This window comes from Drosophila eugracilis, unplaced genomic scaffold (genome assembly GCF_018153835.1).
Source record: "Drosophila eugracilis isolate 14026-0451.02 unplaced genomic scaffold, ASM1815383v1 contig_1765, whole genome shotgun sequence".
Lineage (NCBI taxonomy): Eukaryota > Metazoa > Arthropoda > Insecta > Diptera > Drosophilidae > Drosophila > Drosophila eugracilis.
Window position 1 is genome coordinate 4,463,959 of NW_024572605.1, and position 17,251 is coordinate 4,481,209.

The 17,251-nt window shown below is 44.9% G+C and overlaps 3 protein-coding genes across 5 annotated transcripts in view; 1 reads left to right on the forward strand and 2 right to left on the reverse strand.

Moving 5' to 3' along the window:
* LOC108105407 (low-density lipoprotein receptor-related protein 1B) overlaps positions 1 to 6,809 on the forward strand; it is a 55,530-nt gene extending 48,721 nt beyond the window's left edge. For 2 of the 3 annotated variants that reach the window (XM_041817621.1, XM_041817623.1), the window contains 7 exons: positions 4 to 2,041; positions 2,106 to 2,492; positions 2,546 to 3,359; positions 3,418 to 3,982; positions 4,044 to 5,376; positions 5,441 to 5,567; positions 5,640 to 6,809. In XM_041817621.1, coding sequence (XP_041673555.1) covers positions 4 to 2,041; positions 2,106 to 2,492; positions 2,546 to 3,359; positions 3,418 to 3,982; positions 4,044 to 5,376; positions 5,441 to 5,567; positions 5,640 to 5,804 — 5,429 coding nt within the window. In that variant the 3' untranslated portion in view covers positions 5,805 to 6,809. The remainder of the gene's footprint in view (positions 1 to 3; positions 2,042 to 2,105; positions 2,493 to 2,545; positions 3,360 to 3,417; positions 3,983 to 4,043; positions 5,377 to 5,440; positions 5,568 to 5,639) is intronic. The other variant, XM_041817622.1, reaches the window with a different exon arrangement.
* Positions 6,810 to 8,191: 1,382 nt separating this feature from the next.
* On the reverse strand, positions 8,192 to 8,724 carry LOC108105406. The gene has a single exon (XM_017211952.1). The coding sequence runs from the start codon at positions 8,659 to 8,661 to the stop codon at positions 8,242 to 8,244; it is 420 nt and encodes a 139-aa protein (XP_017067441.1). The 5' UTR covers positions 8,662 to 8,724; the 3' UTR covers positions 8,192 to 8,241.
* A 270-nt stretch (positions 8,725 to 8,994) lies between these two features.
* On the reverse strand, positions 8,995 to 12,401 carry LOC108105396 (protein deadpan). Its single transcript, XM_017211941.2, has 3 exons — positions 11,964 to 12,401; positions 11,600 to 11,695; positions 8,995 to 10,526 (listed from the first exon to the last, which is right to left on the reverse strand). The coding sequence occupies exons 1-3, from the start codon at positions 12,087 to 12,089 to the stop codon at positions 9,438 to 9,440; spliced, it is 1,311 nt and encodes a 436-aa protein (XP_017067430.1). The 5' UTR covers positions 12,090 to 12,401; the 3' UTR covers positions 8,995 to 9,437.
* Positions 12,402 to 17,251: the final 4,850 nt, after the last annotated feature.

The following is a 17,251-nucleotide window of genomic DNA, read 5'->3' on the forward strand; positions in this document are numbered from 1 at the left end:
CAGGTCTCTGCATCGACTCTCATTATGTGTGCGATGGAGATGAGGACTGCCCCGGAGGGGATGATGAGTATGAAGGCTGTGTGCCGGCCTATCTGCCGCACTCTTGTCCAGGTGGACCGTTGATGCACCAGTGCCAGGACGGGCAGTGCATATTCAAGAACCAGACCTGCGATGGCAAACCGGATTGCGGTGATGGCTCCGACGAGGCAAGCAGCCTGTGTGCCCACACTCGGGGATGCAATGGCACCGATGATTTCCGCTGCAAGAACGGAGCCTGCATCCATGCTGATTTGCTGTGTGATCGGAGGAATGATTGCGCCGACTTCTCAGACGAAGAACTGTGCAAGGTTAACGAGTGTCTGATCCCGGATATCTGCGAGCACGAGTGCGAGGATAAGTTGGTTGGTTACCAATGTCATTGCCGGCCGGGCTACAAGGTCCTGCCCAAGAGTCCGCACCTCTGCACGGATATCGATGAGTGTGATGAGCAGCAACCGTGCTCTCAGACCTGTGTTAACACCTATGGATCTTACAAGTGTTTGTGTGCCAAGGGTTATGCCCTGGTGGATCATCACACCTGCAAGGCCACCAGCAACGTGTCCATGGAGCTAATATTTTCGAATCGGTACTACATCCGTCAAGTGGACATGGCGGGCAATGGCAGTATTTTGATTAATGAGCTTTCCAATGCCGTGGCTTTGGACTACGATTGGGATAGTCAGTGCCTCTACTGGTCTGATGTAACCAGCACCGTTGGTACCATCAAAAGACACTGTCCCAAAGAGAACATAACGCAAACCTTGCACCAGGCAATGCTTAAGAATCCAGATGGCCTGGCCGTCGATTGGGTTGCCAAAAACTTGTACTGGTGTGACAAGGGATTGGATACGATAGAGGTTTCTCAGCTTGATGGAAAGTACAGGAAGGTTTTGATCAACGAGTACCTGCGGGAACCTCGTGGCATTGCTCTGCATCCGTATCAACGACACATTTTCTGGTCGGACTGGGGCGACAGTCCGCACATTGGCAAGGCTGGCATGGATGGCTCGAATCCAAAGATGATTATACGCGACGGCTTGGGTTGGCCTAACGCTTTGACCATTAGTTTTGAGACGCAGCAGCTGTTCTGGGGCGATGCCAGAGAGGACACGATCTCAGTGAGTGATTTGGATGGCAATCACACGCGTTTGCTGCTGGCCAGGAGTATCAATCCGCTGTTGAATCTGCATCACATCTTTGCCATCGCCGTATGGGAGGGTCGGATTTACTGGTCCGATTGGGAAACCAAGTCCATTGAGTACTGCAGTATCTATAATGGTCAAAACTGCACCACTTTGATAACAACGATCCATCGACCGATGGACCTGCGGGTCTTCCATCCCTACAGACAGCAACAGCCGATAAGTGGAAATCCATGCCTGGCGGCCAACTGTTCTACGTTGTGTGTCCTATCGCCAGAGGAACCATACTACAAGTGCTTGTGCCCCACAAACTTTGTCCTGGACGAAGATGGACGCACTTGTCGGGCTAATTGTACGGCTGCCCATTTCGAGTGCGTCAACACGTACAAGTGCATTCCGTTCTATTGGCGTTGTGATACCCAGGATGATTGCGGAGATGGCAGCGACGAGCCAGAGACCTGTCCACCCTTCCACTGCGAACCGGGTCAATACCAGTGTGCCAACAAAAAGTGCACCCACCCGTCGAACCTCTGCGATGGCATTAACCACTGTGGCGATAGTTCCGATGAACTCAACTGCGACAAGTTCACCTGTTTCGATACCCATATGAAGTGTGGAGCTACCGCCAATTCGAGTGCTTTCTGCGTGGATAATGTTAAACGATGTGATGGAGTTAAGGACTGTCCGGGTGGAGAGGACGAGTCCGCGTGCACGCCGCTCGTCTGCAAAAAGGATCAGTTCCAGTGCGGTAACAACCGATGCGTGCCCTACGTCTGGGTGTGCGATGGCGACGCCGACTGTCAGGACAAGTCCGATGAGGCCAACTGTGATAATAACTCTTGCGGACCCAATGACTTCCAGTAAGTGTTCTTATTCCATGAAATACTCCTTTAGAGAAATAACGTTTCTATTTCTATTTTTCAGATGCGATTCGGGTCGATGCATTCCTCTCGCTTGGCGCTGCGACGACGACCACGATTGTCCCAATGGCGAGGACGAACCAGCTAGCTGTTTCACCTCCAAGGCCACCTGTGATCCCACCTACTTTAAGTGCAACAATTCCAAGTGCATCCCCGGCCGCTGGCGCTGCGACTATGAAAACGACTGTGGCGATGGCAGTGACGAGCTGAACTGCCAAATGCGAAACTGTTCGGAGAGCGAGTTCCGCTGCGGAACAGGCAAGTGCATCAAGCACAACTACCGATGCGATGGAGAGATCCATTGCGACGACAACAGCGACGAGATCAACTGCAACATCACCTGCAAGGAGAATCAGTTCAAGTGCGCCGCCTTCAACACCTGCATTAACAAGTGAGTGGTCATAAATTAATTGATTGCTTGATTTAAACATCTCCCCATTTCAGGCAATACAAATGCGATGGCGACGATGACTGCCCGGATGGTTCCGACGAAGTTAACTGCACCTGCCACTCGGATCATTTCAGCTGCGGCAACGGAAAATGCATCATGTCCCGCTGGAAGTGCGATGGCTGGGACGACTGCTTGGATGGCAGTGACGAGAGCTTGGAAACCTGTGCCAAAACCCACTGCCACGCCAACGCTTTCAAGTGTCGCAATCAGCTATGCGTTCGGAACTCAGCCCTCTGCGATGGAGTCAATGATTGCGGGGAAAACGAAGATGAATCCGATGCGGTGTGTGCGGCTCTGCCCAAGTGCCGACATGATCAGTTCCAGTGCGAGAACGATGACTGCATCTCGAAGGCCTATCGTTGCGACGGGCAGTACAACTGCATCGACGGATCCGACGAAATGAATTGCCAGCCACCGGTTTGCGGATTTGGAAGCTGTTCGCAGATCTGCATAGAAAAGAAGGCGGGACACTACAACTGCAAGTGTGCTGATGGCTATCACAAAGGGCCGGAGAAGAATGCCACCTGCCTGGCATCCGGACCGGATCAGATTCTATTACTAGCCTCGGAGCAGGAGTTCCGATTCATTCTGCCTGCCAAGCAGGAGGGCACCACTGTGGTGGGCTTCTTCCAGACGGATAGCCTTAAGATCGATGTGTTTGATATACTGATCAGGCCTAAGGATACGCTGCTCTTCTGGATTGACTCGCACCACGGCAAGGTTCACACAATGAAGATAGCCACTCCGCATGTGGAGGGAACGGGAGTAAGGGTCCGTCGTGATCTCAAGGAACTGACTGCATTTAATGTGAGTAAACAGACAACTATTCTTAACATACAAATATTTAAAAAATATTACTTTTTAGATTCCTGAATTGGACGATCCGAAGTCCTTAGCCGTGGACTGGATCTCCCAGCGTGTTTACATTATTGATTCCCGACATAACCAGATTCTGGCCACCGATATTGAGGGTAAAAAGTATATTTCTCTCGTCTCAACTGGCATGAATCCCACAGATATTGTCCTGGAGCCCGAATCGCGGATTATGATCTGGTCCACGCTGGAGAACGGCATCTTGGTTGCCTCCTTGGACGGCAGCAACAAGAAGAGCTTGGTAGAGCGCGACGTAGGCTGGCCAATCAGCTTGTCTATGGACTATCCGACAGGTCGTTTGTACTGGGCGGATTATCGCAAGGGAACGATTGAAACATGTCGCCTCAATGGCAAAGATCGTAATGTGGTGCGCCGTTTTGGAAACCGAGAGAAGCCGCAGAAGATCGACGTGTTTGAGGATTACCTGTACATCAAGCTCTATGATCAAAGCATCATCAAGATGAACAAGTTTGGCAACGACAATGGCACATACTTGCTGAAGGGCTATCGCTCATCTGATATTGGCATTCTGCACCCAATGAAACAAAACCGGAATAGTAAGTTCTCATGATTTCTCTTTATTAACTATAACTTAACCGAAATATTTACTTCTTACAGTAAGCAATCCCTGCTCCAAGGAACCCTGCAAATCCTCTCGCGCCCTATGCATTCTCTCATCGGAGTCCCCCACTGGCTACAGTTGCAAGTGCCCCGAAGGCTATGTGATGACCAATGATGAGGTTTGCAAGGCGCATGCGGATATCCCTGACTACTGTCCACTGCAGTGCAACCTGGGCACTTGCAAGATCGTTGACCACGTGCCCAAGTGCATTTGCCAGCCTCAGTTTGAGGGAGAGCTATGCGAGCATTACCGCTGCTCCGGCTATTGCCAGAACTACGGAGTGTGCTCCGTTGCGCCACAGATGCCGGGATCACAAGAACCGCCGCCACTAAAGTGCACCTGTACGGCGGGCTGGTCGGGAGCACGTTGCGAGACCTCCATGCCTGCTTGCCAGAGCCGTTGCCACAATGGAGGATCGTGTCTGCTCTCCGAAACCGAAGGAATGAAGTGCAACTGCCCGCCAATGTTCATTGGCGATCAATGCGAGCATTGTAAAAGCCTTACCTGTGAGAATGGAGGTATCTGCCGGGAAACCCTAACAGGAAACCCACAATGCGAGTGCCCTGATGGCTTTACCGGAAAGAGATGCGAAATCGACGAGTGCGCCGACTTTTGCAAGAACGGTGGATCCTGTATCATCGGAACCAAGGGCCAGCGGCAGTGCAAATGCTCCAGTGGCTATTTCGGAGAACACTGTGAGTCCAGTTCGTGCCGGGACTTCTGCCAGAATGGAGGAACCTGCTCGGAGCGTGGTGGTCGCCATACCTGCACCTGTCCACAGCGGTACATTGGTGAGAGCTGTGAGTCGGATCTGTGCAAGACCTCGAGACCGCCGCACTTCTGTGATAATACCATTGTACCCACAAGGGATCCCTGCACGTTGATAATCTGCCAGAATGGCGGTAGATGCCATATGATCAAGGGAGTGGCGCTATGCAATTGCACGGATCAGTGGAATGGAGATTTCTGCACCATGCCTGTTTCCGATGACAATCCCTGCGTTCGATATTGTGCAAATGGTGGTGTCTGCCACTTGGATGAGTATACCCAGCCCCATTGTAGCTGCATCGGTGAATGGCAGGGAAATGCCTGTGAAATGCCGCCTCCTTGTGTCGGTGGCGTGTGTAATGTTTGTCGACCGGGCAGCTTCATCAATGAGTGCCTGTGTGAAAACGATAGAGTAGTGCCGTGTCTGGCGGACAGTGCCGATGCCCTGAAGGGCGATCAGGAAACGACGGAAACTGGCGGAGTGTTCTCCGTGTTGGCCATTATTCTGGCTGTGAGTCTATTGGTGGTAGCCCTATTCGGTGGTGCTCTTTACTTCCTTAAGTGAGTTCTCTTTGATTTGAGTTTGTTTCTGTTTTATATAATCGATTATCTATCTCTTTTGCAGAAAACATCGTATAGCTCAGCCATTCTCACATGCTCGACTGTCAGACAATGTGGAGATTATGCTCACCAATGCCATGTATCGAGGGGATGCAGATGAAGCGCCCACATTTGCCAGTGAGGATGACAAGGTATGGATGAAGCTGATAGATCCCCCTATAGACCCCTAGTTTACATTTTCCATTTACCACAACTAACTCTAGTTTATTTTGCAGGGAAACTTTGCCAATCCTGTGTACGAATCGATGTACGCCGATGCCATTCCAGAGCCCGTCAGCACAGAAATAACGCATAGCACGGGTACAGATGAGCGGAAGGGTCTGCTACAGCACACGCATGACGAGAATCACACACCGGATATCCTTTGATGATTGACCCGCTGCGACCGGGAACTGTGCTAGGCGCAGTCGGCCACGGAGACGTCCAACATCCCAACAACAACAACACTCAATAACGATTTGAACTCGAACAATGGACTGATAGCTTAGCCATATAACGAACTTTTGTGAACGTTTTGTGTACATTTTGTTTCCTTCTATTAATTTTTGATATTATTTTAATTTGTTGGCCTAAACTTGGCCCTCATCCAAAGAGCTCTAACTGGGTTAGCTTTGCTACCTTTGTTATAACCCTAATGATGTCCTTATAACTTATAACCGGGAAGTCTTCTTGTCATTTGTTTAGACGTCGTTTTACAAGCAATGCGCCTTTTGATAAATGAATTTTTAATATACGTGAATCTGTGTATATCCGAAACGTTTTGTGGATCTGTAAATTTAGTAGTTGATAGATTTAGTTAAAGCTCGCGAGCTAAAGAGAGAGAGAGAGAGAACGTTGTACATATTTTATAAATTTATTGCCCACAAGCAGCCTAGTTAACATTTAAACGAATACAAAAAAGAAAACCATTCGATCAGTCACTAACAATTTGCCAATTAGTGAATGCGAGCAAAATCGAATTCGTCTCCTGAGATTGACCAAATATGCATTTAAATTAATTTAGTCTTCGAAATGCCAGGACGAACCAGAGCCAGCACAAACAGAATGATTATAAATTAACGAACAAATTGCTTAGGAATAATTGCATCACCACATAACTTTACACAATTAGAATACTTATGACTACATATATGTAAGTGTAGCATCATTTAGTTGCACGATTTTCAAATCAATCGACCTACAATCTAAAGAGATTTTCCTGTATAAAATAATGCTCAGATAAAAGCCAAATTTTAAAAACTATACAATGTAAAAAATGATATTTATAATGATGTATGTAATTAATTAAGCGATGTGCGAATCGGAAACTAACGCACAACAGATAACGCACTGTAAAAATATAATAAATATGCATTAATTCGCAAATAAAAAGAGCTAAGGTGATTTTCTCTAAGGGAAAAACAAAGAAAAATCATGGATTTTTGTTTCTCAAGGAATTTGAATGGCGCTCAATATCCTGGGAAAACTAAAGGAAACACTTTTCCACATTTCCCATTGCGCAAAGCTGGTCAATCAGGACCATCTCACGGATACTGATAGATACACTTGTTACCCACAAGAAAACCGAATCAGCCCAAGAAAACCAGATAGCTGGGCCCATTCAGTGCCTACGTTTTGTTCTTCTGTGAGAAATGCAAGCGATTTGAATTTGCCGATCGTTGCACAGGTAGCTGGGATACATTTCATCCTTTTCTTGTAGCAGAAAAGGATCACAGGGGCATATTCAAAATGTGTGCGTGTGTGTGGGAGAGTTCCTGCGAAACACCGCATGACTTTGTTTTCTGCTGGAATAACTCTATTGTGGGCTAACGAAATTTGTCTGTGGGAAAATCAGTGCCAGAGTTTTTCGTATTTTTGGCAAGTTAATTTGTTAAATGACAATTAAATATGCCGAAATACGAAAACAAAAGAATGAGGCAGGCGCTAAGATGAAATCTGTTAATAATGGAAAACAAGTTAGCCTTAAAAATGTTGGTAAATGCCCTAACATTCGTATGAAATCAAGGTAAGTGCTCATTCCCACAGAGATTCTTGAGAATGAAATCAAAAGTAAAAATAAAAGTGATAGCCGAAACCTCACTGAAAAAGTCTCAAGATTCCGATCCCAGCATCAAATCACAGCAAACACAACGCAAACAAAGGAATCGCACCGAAGGATCCTTCGAAAGACAAGTGGAATGCACGAAGGAGAGGATGGGGGTAGGGGATCCCTGCGAACGACCACAAAGCAAACAAGCAAAGATAAAGGATCTCAAGGATGTGTGTGGGAAACACACGAACAAGTGCAACGGTATTTGGAAATGCAAAAGGATAATAGCGTAAAAAGGAAATGGAAATTATGATAATTTTCGATCTTTCCACGGAGGTGTTGTTGTTTTTCTCACAGCAGGATCGGGTAACAGCAGCGCCGATATGATTGAGTGTGGGAAGTCCCAAGGATCGGAATATCGAAGGAGCGGAGTTGAGTCCCGACCCTCGAAAGGCGGGGGCGACGCTCGACAGCCACACGCAAGGCAGCCGTAGGACGAGAACAGGCTGTTGCGGAAGTTATTACGGAAGTGAAATCAAATTTTTGAATAAAAAATCAAAGAAAAGGAGGGTCGAAAGGGAAAGGCAAGAAAGGGGAAATGAAAATTGAAAATGGGAAATGAGGATGTAAATCAATTTGTAGGATGTTACCTTATTAAATAATTTTCAAGAGGTTATTACACTAAGAAAAAATCAAAAGTCAATTTATCTATTCTCCTACATTTAATTTCCTTAACTTTAAACCTTAAATCTAAAAACAAATTTATAATTTACAGCTTAGATTCTTTCAACTTCCACCACATCCTGAGTGTAGCCAAACAATCTCTTCAGCATGTTGTAGATTATCATTTGCCGAGTCACTTCCGCCTCGTACTTCATATAGTCCTTGAGACGATTCTGCTGATAAAGCTGATCCAGCAGATCGAACAATTCCATTTCCAAAGCTCTCAGTGGAGCTTCTAGTTCCGGTGTGTGAGTACCAGCGAACAAGGCCTGCATGTAGATCGTGGAAATCTTCTCCAGATCTGCATCCAAAGTATTCAGTAAGACATCTTCGGGATCGTGTAGAAGCTTTACAGGTCCCGTGAGTTTTGGGGAAGCTCTGTACGTAAGTAGATCTTCTTCCGGATTGACAGCTAAACTTATGAGTGGCATGATAGCCAATATAAGTATAGTTTTTAACGAATTTGTCAGCATTTTATTTTATTTTTATTAAACTTTATTAATGTCTTTTGAGATTTTTCAATGCACGCCTGAAGATCACTGCGCGCTCTCGTTTGCAATAATTTTTGTTTTTCGCCAACTAAATGATTGCCCTGAGCTTATATAGCTTCGATCGGGAGCTTACGATTGGGGTTATCTGATTAATAGAGCTTTGCAAAAACATTGAACATAAATGGGAAGGGTAGTTCCGTATGATTATTGCTTCCGATTTTCCAATGAGTTCAAGTTCGAGATTAATAAATGCAACCCCAATAATAATCCCATAAAATTCTCAATAATTTGCTTTTCTTTTAAGCATTTGTCTTTTATTATCATTATTTTCACTCATTTTCCAGTCATTAAATCTTGCATTAACTAAAAACTAAAATTACAATCGTTATAATTAAACATAGAAACGTGAAAGACTTAATGATAAACACTATACAATGAAATCTACATAACTTAAATAGAAACACTTTTAATTGCTTAAATAATTGAGAAGAAGAAACATCAAAGAACATATTTAGTTAATGAACTACATAATAGGCGTATAAAAATGCTTAAATGAGAATTACACAAAAAATATACAAAATCACAGCTGAACTTAAAAATGAAGAAAGCGAAACGTGGATATATAAAAAACATATAGAAATCGTTGAAACTTAATGGGGGGGTTCTAAAGCATTCGAGTTGGTGATCTTTGAAAAAAATTGCAATCAAATAAATTAACAATCGATAAACGTAACATAGAAATGGGTTCTTTAGCTGATCTACCAGGGCCTCCAGGCGGAGCTGGACTTCTCGATGGCGCCTGCTAAGAATTTCTTGGACGAGGGCTCGTCCAGGGAGCAGTCACTGGAGTCGGCCTCCGTATCTCTGTCCCGCTTCGCAATTCCGCTGGTGGAGCTCACTTGCTGTTGCTGCAAGTGGGTCAGCGATCGCGAGCAGCCGCTGCTGTCGTGGCTTCCGGCACTCAGATTGAGGGATCCGCTGGTGTTGAATGAGGTCTCAGCACTGGTGGGCGGCGGAGTGGAGAAAACTCCGGCGAAACTGTGCTTGCTCATCACATCCACGGAGGGCGAGGCAGCCCGCGACTCCTCGCCATGGCTGGAGATGGAGGAAATGGGACTCAGTGGTGGACTGCTCGAGTTGTTCTTCACGGGAAGCTGGGTCTGCACGGGCAGTGGATGGATGAGATTTCCCTGAAGACCAGCCGGAGCGGGATTACTAGTTGGCTTGCTGAAGGCGCTCATCCGGAAGCTCTGTGTGTAGTCACTCAGGTGCGTGGGATTGGCAATGCTGGCCAAGGCGGCGCTGGCCGTTCCGGCTCCCATTCCTGCTGCAGATCCTGGCCAGGCAAAGGGACCCGGTGGCGGAGCTGTGGATCCGGTATTTGGCATAATAAGGGCAAACTCCCCAGAGGGCAGTCGCGAAGGGATGAGCTGAAGTCCACCCATTTGAATAGCTGGAGCTGAGGTCTCCGTGCGGCTGTTGTTGTTCAAATCCTGCGGCAACGTCGGGACCAATGGAGTGGGAGCAGCGGTGGCAGCTGTTGAGGGAAATAATCCTCCACGATAACCATTGCTGAAGTTGCTCATCGAACCGATCTGCTCCAGACTGTTGGCGCAATTGTTCAAATGGGCGCTAAGACGCTGACGGACACCCGTATCGATGCCGTCCATTTGGCTAACATAACGATTAACCTCCTCGGCGCACTCGACGAAGCCGGTCTTGAATTTCTGCACCACTCCTGGATCCGATTGGATGGCCATGTTCAGCTGCTGGCGCTGCACCGACTGCAGATGCTTCACCGTCATCTCAAGTATGTCGGCCTTCTCCAGTTTGGTATGACGAGCCGGCTAAAAGTAGAGAAAAAGAACAAACCAAAGTCAGATAATGATGAAATGAAGATGATGGGAGTGGGAGATGGTCGGGCTAATTGTTTGGGGCCCTACAACAAGTTCAATGGCTTGGGAAAAAGCTAAGTTAAGGAGCACGTTTCGTGCCTCATATGTCCAACTATTCGCGTGTAATCTGCCGTCCACTTCGGTCGGGACCACTCAGTAAATATCACACGACCAAGGTGAGATTCAGCAACTACAGCAAGAAGAACGACCGACCTGTGAGCGGTGCACTGAGAGAAAAAGAAGGTAACTTAGCTAAGGTTTCCATTATTTCCCCACAGAAGAAACCCTTTTAAGAATTCAGAATTTTTTTCAAAATCTTCTCCTTTTCGCTCAGTGCGAATCTTCGTCATTCTTCGCCCTCCCGTTTCTCCGTCTCTTTCTCGCCTTCTGGGAGCTGCATATTTTAGCAAAAGGTTCCCACGCAGGTCGCTCGCCAGACCCCGCCTCCGCCTCAGCCCCCTCCCCCGCTCTGGCCTGTCTGAACCTTTTGTTTACTTTTGCTTTTTTTTCCCTCAATGTCTTTCTTATTTGATTTTTGGACCGACTCGGTTCTCCTGCAGAATTCTTCGGCGGCAAATTTTACTTGATTTCTGCTTTGTAGTTTTCTCACAGCAGGATCACCTCCCTGGAAACTGGTTTTCTTTTTTAGCATCTCCAGCGATTTCTGCGTAATTCCTCGACTTGTTAACACTTTTTGGTCCCTTTGACTGACTCCTCAACGGCGCTCTCGTGTAATGATCATCAATAAAATTTAATACTCAATTAGAGCCCTTGGTTTGTGTTTTTTTTCTCTTCTTAGCCGTTCGTGTGTCGTAGGAGTTGATTTTTTATATAGTTTTCTGTGTTTTATCCTTTTGTAGTTTCGCCGCCTCTTGGACACTTGTGTCTCAAGGGTTTTGGTCTTTTTTTTATGGTCTGACATAATTTATAGGGAAAGTGAAGTGATATGGATCGGGGGCCTAGTTTCTAAATCGCGGGCGGGCAACTCCTTTTCTTTTCTTCTTTTGAGAGGAGAGGATACTTACGTCTTTTTTCATGGCCTCCAGGATAAGGGACTTCAGTTCGTTCAGGCAGTGATTAATGCGAGCCCGACGACGTTTCTCCATAATCGGTTTGTTTGTCTAAAAAAAGGGAAAGAGAAAAGCAATTAGTTAATTGTTAATATTAAAAAGAATTTAATAGAATTAATAAGGTGATGTTTAGACAACACTTTGGGCAAATTTAAGTTTATGGTTTCGTTTAATTTTTCATCAGAACTGAAGTATTTCAGTTTCTTATGAAATTCGATACTTTCTTACGGCAATCAAGAATTTCTGTTCACAATCATTTTTCTTATTTTAATGTATAATTTTTGCATCTTTGCATTATAATTGCTAGTACCAAACTCACCTTTCTCAATTCCGCCTTTGACAATCCATTAGGATTGGACATGCGTCCATTGTTGCCATAGCCATCGCTATAGCCATTGGAGCAGTCGAAATCATCGTCCGAATTAATATCGTTTTTGTAATCCATTTTGTAACGATTTTAATTTGTATATCCAAGTAAGAAGTAATCCAAAATATATGTCAGCTTCGGGTTTGGTTTTAGTTTTAATTTTTTATTTCACAACACAATAACTTTGGTTCAAGTACGAAAATAGTTATAACAATTATTGCACGTACTTTAATTTTTAGTAATGTCCGAACAACAAAAACTTAACAAACGATACGCGTTTTAAGGTCGTTCTATGTTTTATATTGTATAGAATTTTTCAGGTTTTTAAGCGAGGGAGAGCGGCAGACGACCGCGCTCACGAGATGCCAAAAGGATACTGATCCTCGAACTCGACGAGCACTGGCTAAAAACGAATCGAGACGAAGGCAAAACGAGTCCCCGAGTGATACTCAAGGCGCTCATTTACCTGGCGACGCTAACCGAGGCAGCGGCAGAGGCAGGTAGTCAACTCAGCCACAACGATCGTCGTCTGCAGACTGAGAACTTCCACTGCAGCAGCGGAATTCCACTCAAGCGATGAGTGAGTGTAAATGACTATTTAGAATCAACCCCAATGAGCTCAGGGCCTTTGGTTTTTGGTTGAGTGAGTGTGTTTTATTGCAATGGCAGGCAGAGTTGTCGAGTGTCAACGAATTGCGGAATCTGAGGGATTAGGTAGAAATAGTAGCTTAACTTAAGTAAACGAACTTAAGCCCTGCTCTGAGCCAGAAATAACACAACATTCGTTTAAGCCAAGTCATTAGGCAACATAAGGTGAGTGATTATTACACTTTTAAGATGTTTTTATTAAAATATTTCAAGGTAAATGTAGAGTTTAAGAATATATATTGAGCATATTGAGTTTATAGCGTTTCTAGCTCTACAATCTCTCTTTTAAAAGAACAAAAATTGATCTAGAAGATATATAAATAATGAAGTATTGTATTATATATAATCTTGTATCAATAAGTAGCATTTTCCACGACAGCTGTAACTACGATCACTAAAAGTCCGGCTGTGTTTTGGTGTTGATGATAATGCTGATGGCAGATTTAGTCGCCCTGAGTTCACCCTTGGCAAGGGCAAACTTGATCAATGCCCGTCCAATGATTTGCAATTCATTAAGGAGAACTCCTTGGCGATTGTTCGAAGCAGCTGCCGCAACCCCCGAGACAACCCAAAACCAAACCCAACCCCCTTGCAATGCGAATTACTCAGTATCAGAGAGATTCATTATTTTTGCCTGAACTAAACCTCATCAAGAGCGTCTTAAAGGGGGTTGCTTGGGATTGGGATTGCGACTTACGAGATACTTAGATCAGAATCAGACCTGGAACGGTCTTGGGTCTCGGATTCAGGGGATTCGGGGTCAATCATTACGGAGCTTACCTGACTCCGGCCAGTTTTTATAGACGATCTACGGGGCAGATTTTCCTTTTTCAGGCAAATTTATTACTTTACGATGTTGGCAGGATTAAGACCAAAGGAGTTGTCAATAACCATGGTCGTGGGCCATACGCCAGCTGACAGCTGACAGGGTCTCTACCTATGTTAAGTTTTGGGGAGTTTTGGGTGGGATTGTAAAACTATTGCGACGCATGCCTGACAACTCTGGTTGTGCAAAGTGATCCCTTACAGCTTGAGCGTAAATCCCATGTTGAGCAATAATCTGTGGTGATCATCCATCATCCACAAGCTCTGCAGCACTGATCATGTCAGTTTTCGTAAATTGAATAAATGCCATGGCCTATGCTTGTGACAAACTAAACCAACTAAACCATGTGGGGTTCGGTAGAAATCTGGAATAATGGACGCACAAACATACCTATCAACCAGCTTAATAACGAACACTTTTGGTTCCTTTTCGAATGGAACAAATTTGGCAAACATTTTCCCACGAAAACCCAAAATAAACACGATGAGCTGGCAGAAGCTGAAAGAGAAGAAACCTCAGAAACATCCGACATATGTGGATCAATCGTCTGGTTGGAAACGTGCAGAGTCTGAGGAGAGCTTCTTCAGAAAACTGAGAATTGAAATTCTATAACGAAGAAACCGGGCAGAAATCAAAGTTCAATATCAGCCCCAAACACCGCTGCTGTGGCTTCTCTGTCTTCGTTTTTTCTTTCTTCCCGGCCAAGGGATCAAGGTAAACGCCATTTAGTGTGGCACGATCGCTGCTGATCGGTAGCCAGGCTTCGGCTTCATATAACTATATATGTATCTGTATCTGGCAGTCCACCTTTTTGGGGCTTCCCGGGCATCACCACCGATCCTCGATGCGTTGTTCCCAACGCACGATTTACACATTAAAACACTTTAATTTTTATTGTACAGCCGGTCGACGTCGTCGTCGTCGGTTGGGAGCTTCGATCTGTCGACCATTGACGATCTACTTCCCTCTTTTTTTCTGTGTTTTTTAATCAATTCTGAAGGGAAAGAAGTCGGCAGGAGATGAAGACGGAGACCTTTCTCAACCTCAAATTAGTGACTTTGGGTGTATGTATTTTTAGCTGTGGGAACTGCAGTTATTACTTGGGGTGTGCTGCCTGCAACGCCCCCGCCCGCTCCTCAACCAAAAATAATGAGCATGAAAAATATGAAACGGTAGCAAATGTGTGAACTGATCCAAACGGAACTAAACCCAAGTGGATTGGTGGGGCAGCAGGGAAGGGAGAAGGAATAGAACTCCTCCTTAGGGCATGATATATGTTGATTTAAATGAATTCCTTGTTGATTTTTATGGCGCTTAGTAGCTGAAGGAAGGAACCTGAGTGATGTGTGCGGTCTGCCGGGGCATTAGAAGTCGTGACGGCCCGCCCAACTATTTGATTGTTTTTTTTTGGGGTTCCATCTGTGGGAGATTTTATTTTTATGAATTTGATAAATGGCCAGCCAGGAGGCGGGCTAATAACTGGAAAGTTCTTTGTGACAGCTTCCGAAAGGGGAAAAAGTATTTTTTACCCAAAAGAAAACTTTGAGATGAAGGCTACAAGTTATGAGTTCTCATAAAACGGAAATTGTCAAGCTTTTGGTGGTTTCATTTGCCCTTTGTTATGGTCTTTGGTTATAAACTTTCGATTTTCTGAAAATTTTTATTCTATTAATAATCTTGCTATCTTGATAAGCTGAATATCTCTAAGATAGAAGTATTATTTGCCAAAAAACTGTCAATTCCAGATCATTGATCCCATGATGATTGGTGACCCCTGCCAGCTGACGTAACGGTCACTTGGAAGATCAGCTGCTCTCCTAAGCCAACATTTGCACTAAACTGTCTTTTGCTCTCGTGCCAAAGATTGCCACATCTGCCGACCCCATCTTCCTGGCTGCATCCCCCGTCCCGTCACTTCTTTTCGGCTATGACAACAATGGATTATGGCCCGGACAATGGTCGGCGCTAAGGAAAACTGACTTTCCAGGGGACGTTCGGGGTTTTCCTTTGGCTTCTAGCGGGCTCTAATTGCTGGCAAACATCTTACATAATATCGAAGGAGCTGCGTCTCGGAATTGATTTCATATGGAGTGTGCCTGATGCGAAACAGCTGCTGAGGATCACTAGAACAGCGATGATGAGGAAGGGTTGCGGGGAGATTAAATGGGATTTGTTTATTGTAAAGATTTGCGGTTGCGGTTACGGTGCACTTCTGCTAGTCCTAACATCTGTCGTAAAAAATCGTCTTGGCTTTATTGGTCTTTCGAAATTTTAAGAAATCAAAAAAGATTTTAAGTTTAAAGAAGAACCTAAAAGTTCCTGAGATCTTCGAAATTATAAGAAATGTACAATCGACTAACACGGAATTAAACATAGGGGAACTGGAACTATCGTTTTCCCTAGAAATTCCCTCAGTTTACCTTTCCATTTCTATTCCCCTGACGTCAACAACTGTAAATCTTCCAATAAGTACAGTCAACCCCTGGGGTAAAAATCGAGCAACCGCGAGTCATATCAATTCATAAATGCATAATAATTCCGACAGAGGCTAAAATTAAAACAGGAGTCGATGTGGAATAATGTGAGAAAAAAACTTTCTCACGATCACCTTGATGTCGCACAGACGGCGTTTGGTGGAAATCCACGTGCAAAAGGGGGAAGTTCGGAAGGAGGGAAGTTCGGAAGGAAGGAAGGAAACCACCACCACCAAGGCAGGCGGAGTAGGACGCAGGACCCTCTGATGGTGGTGGTTAGGCACTCCTTCTCCCCCTCCTTCCTCCCTCGGCAGCTTGTGACGATCGCCAGAAGTGCATGAGAATTTAAATTACAAACAAACAGAAAGAGAGAGAAAGAGCGCACAATCAACGGGCTTTGTCTGTGTGTGCGTGTGTGCATCGGCATGCGATAAAGAGGAGAAGGAGGGTCAGGGTGGGTGCCAGGACGAGGCGTGTGTGGGAACTTTTGACGAGGACACTCGAGCATGAAGCGAGTCCTCCGACAGAGGGCAATTATTATCGAGTCCAGCTTATTTTTTATAGCAATTCTCACACGCCCACAAGAGGCGTTAGCTTGATACCCTCTCTTAAAAGAGAATCAAACGGAGTTATGGCAAGCGAAAGTGTGAGAGCGATACGAAAGCCATGTTCTCAGCATTACAAAAACAACACCCACGCTGAACGGCATCATTTTAGCAAAGAGAGCATCTTATTCTTTCAGCGAGAGAGATAAGCTTAGCTTCGTCTTCTTTTTAAGTTGTCTCTCCGTCATGCGCAACATTGCAACAAACACCACAAGGAAACAGCAACCACAAGAGACAAGGGCGTGGAAACTAAAAGGGATGAAATTGAATAACAACATGTTTAACATAACATATTTAATCAAACCTTTAAATGTCATATTTATTAATTTTACCTTTTACGCATTTTTTTTCAATATATTACACTAGTATTATTTCAAAAAGATATAAAAGAAATCAGTCTGAATATATTAATTACTTTTAAAAATATAATATGCTTCTTTTAACTGGACAGCTAAAGCCCCCACGTCTACGTCCCTGCTCCAAGGAAAAGTCAAAGTCATCCCAGCGATAATTTCTTCCTGTGCATCAGCAGGCAATTGTAATGCGATCCGTGGCCACTCAAGAGTAGTCATTCAGGCCAGAAATCTGGAATCCCAAGTGCTGGGACACATGAATGCATTTCTTAGCCTATTTTTAAACATAACATTCCGTTCGAAGTGATAAGGCCACGAAAAACAGTCCTCTTTT

Coding starts and splice junctions, on each gene's coding strand:
- LOC108105406 (XM_017211952.1), bottom strand. CDS start 8,661: ATGCTGACAAATTCGTTAAAAACTATACTTATATTGGCTATCATGCCA.
- LOC108105396 (XM_017211941.2), bottom strand. CDS start 12,089: ATGGATTACAAAAACGATATTAATTCGGACGATGATTTCGACTGCTCC. Junction 11,696..11,963: donor CAAAGGCGGAATTGAGAAAG/GTGAGTTTGGTA, acceptor CCCTTTTTTTAG/ACAAACAAACCGATTATGGA. Junction 10,527..11,599: donor TGGAGGCCATGAAAAAAGAC/GTAAGTATCCTC, acceptor CTCTACTTTTAG/CCGGCTCGTCATACCAAACT.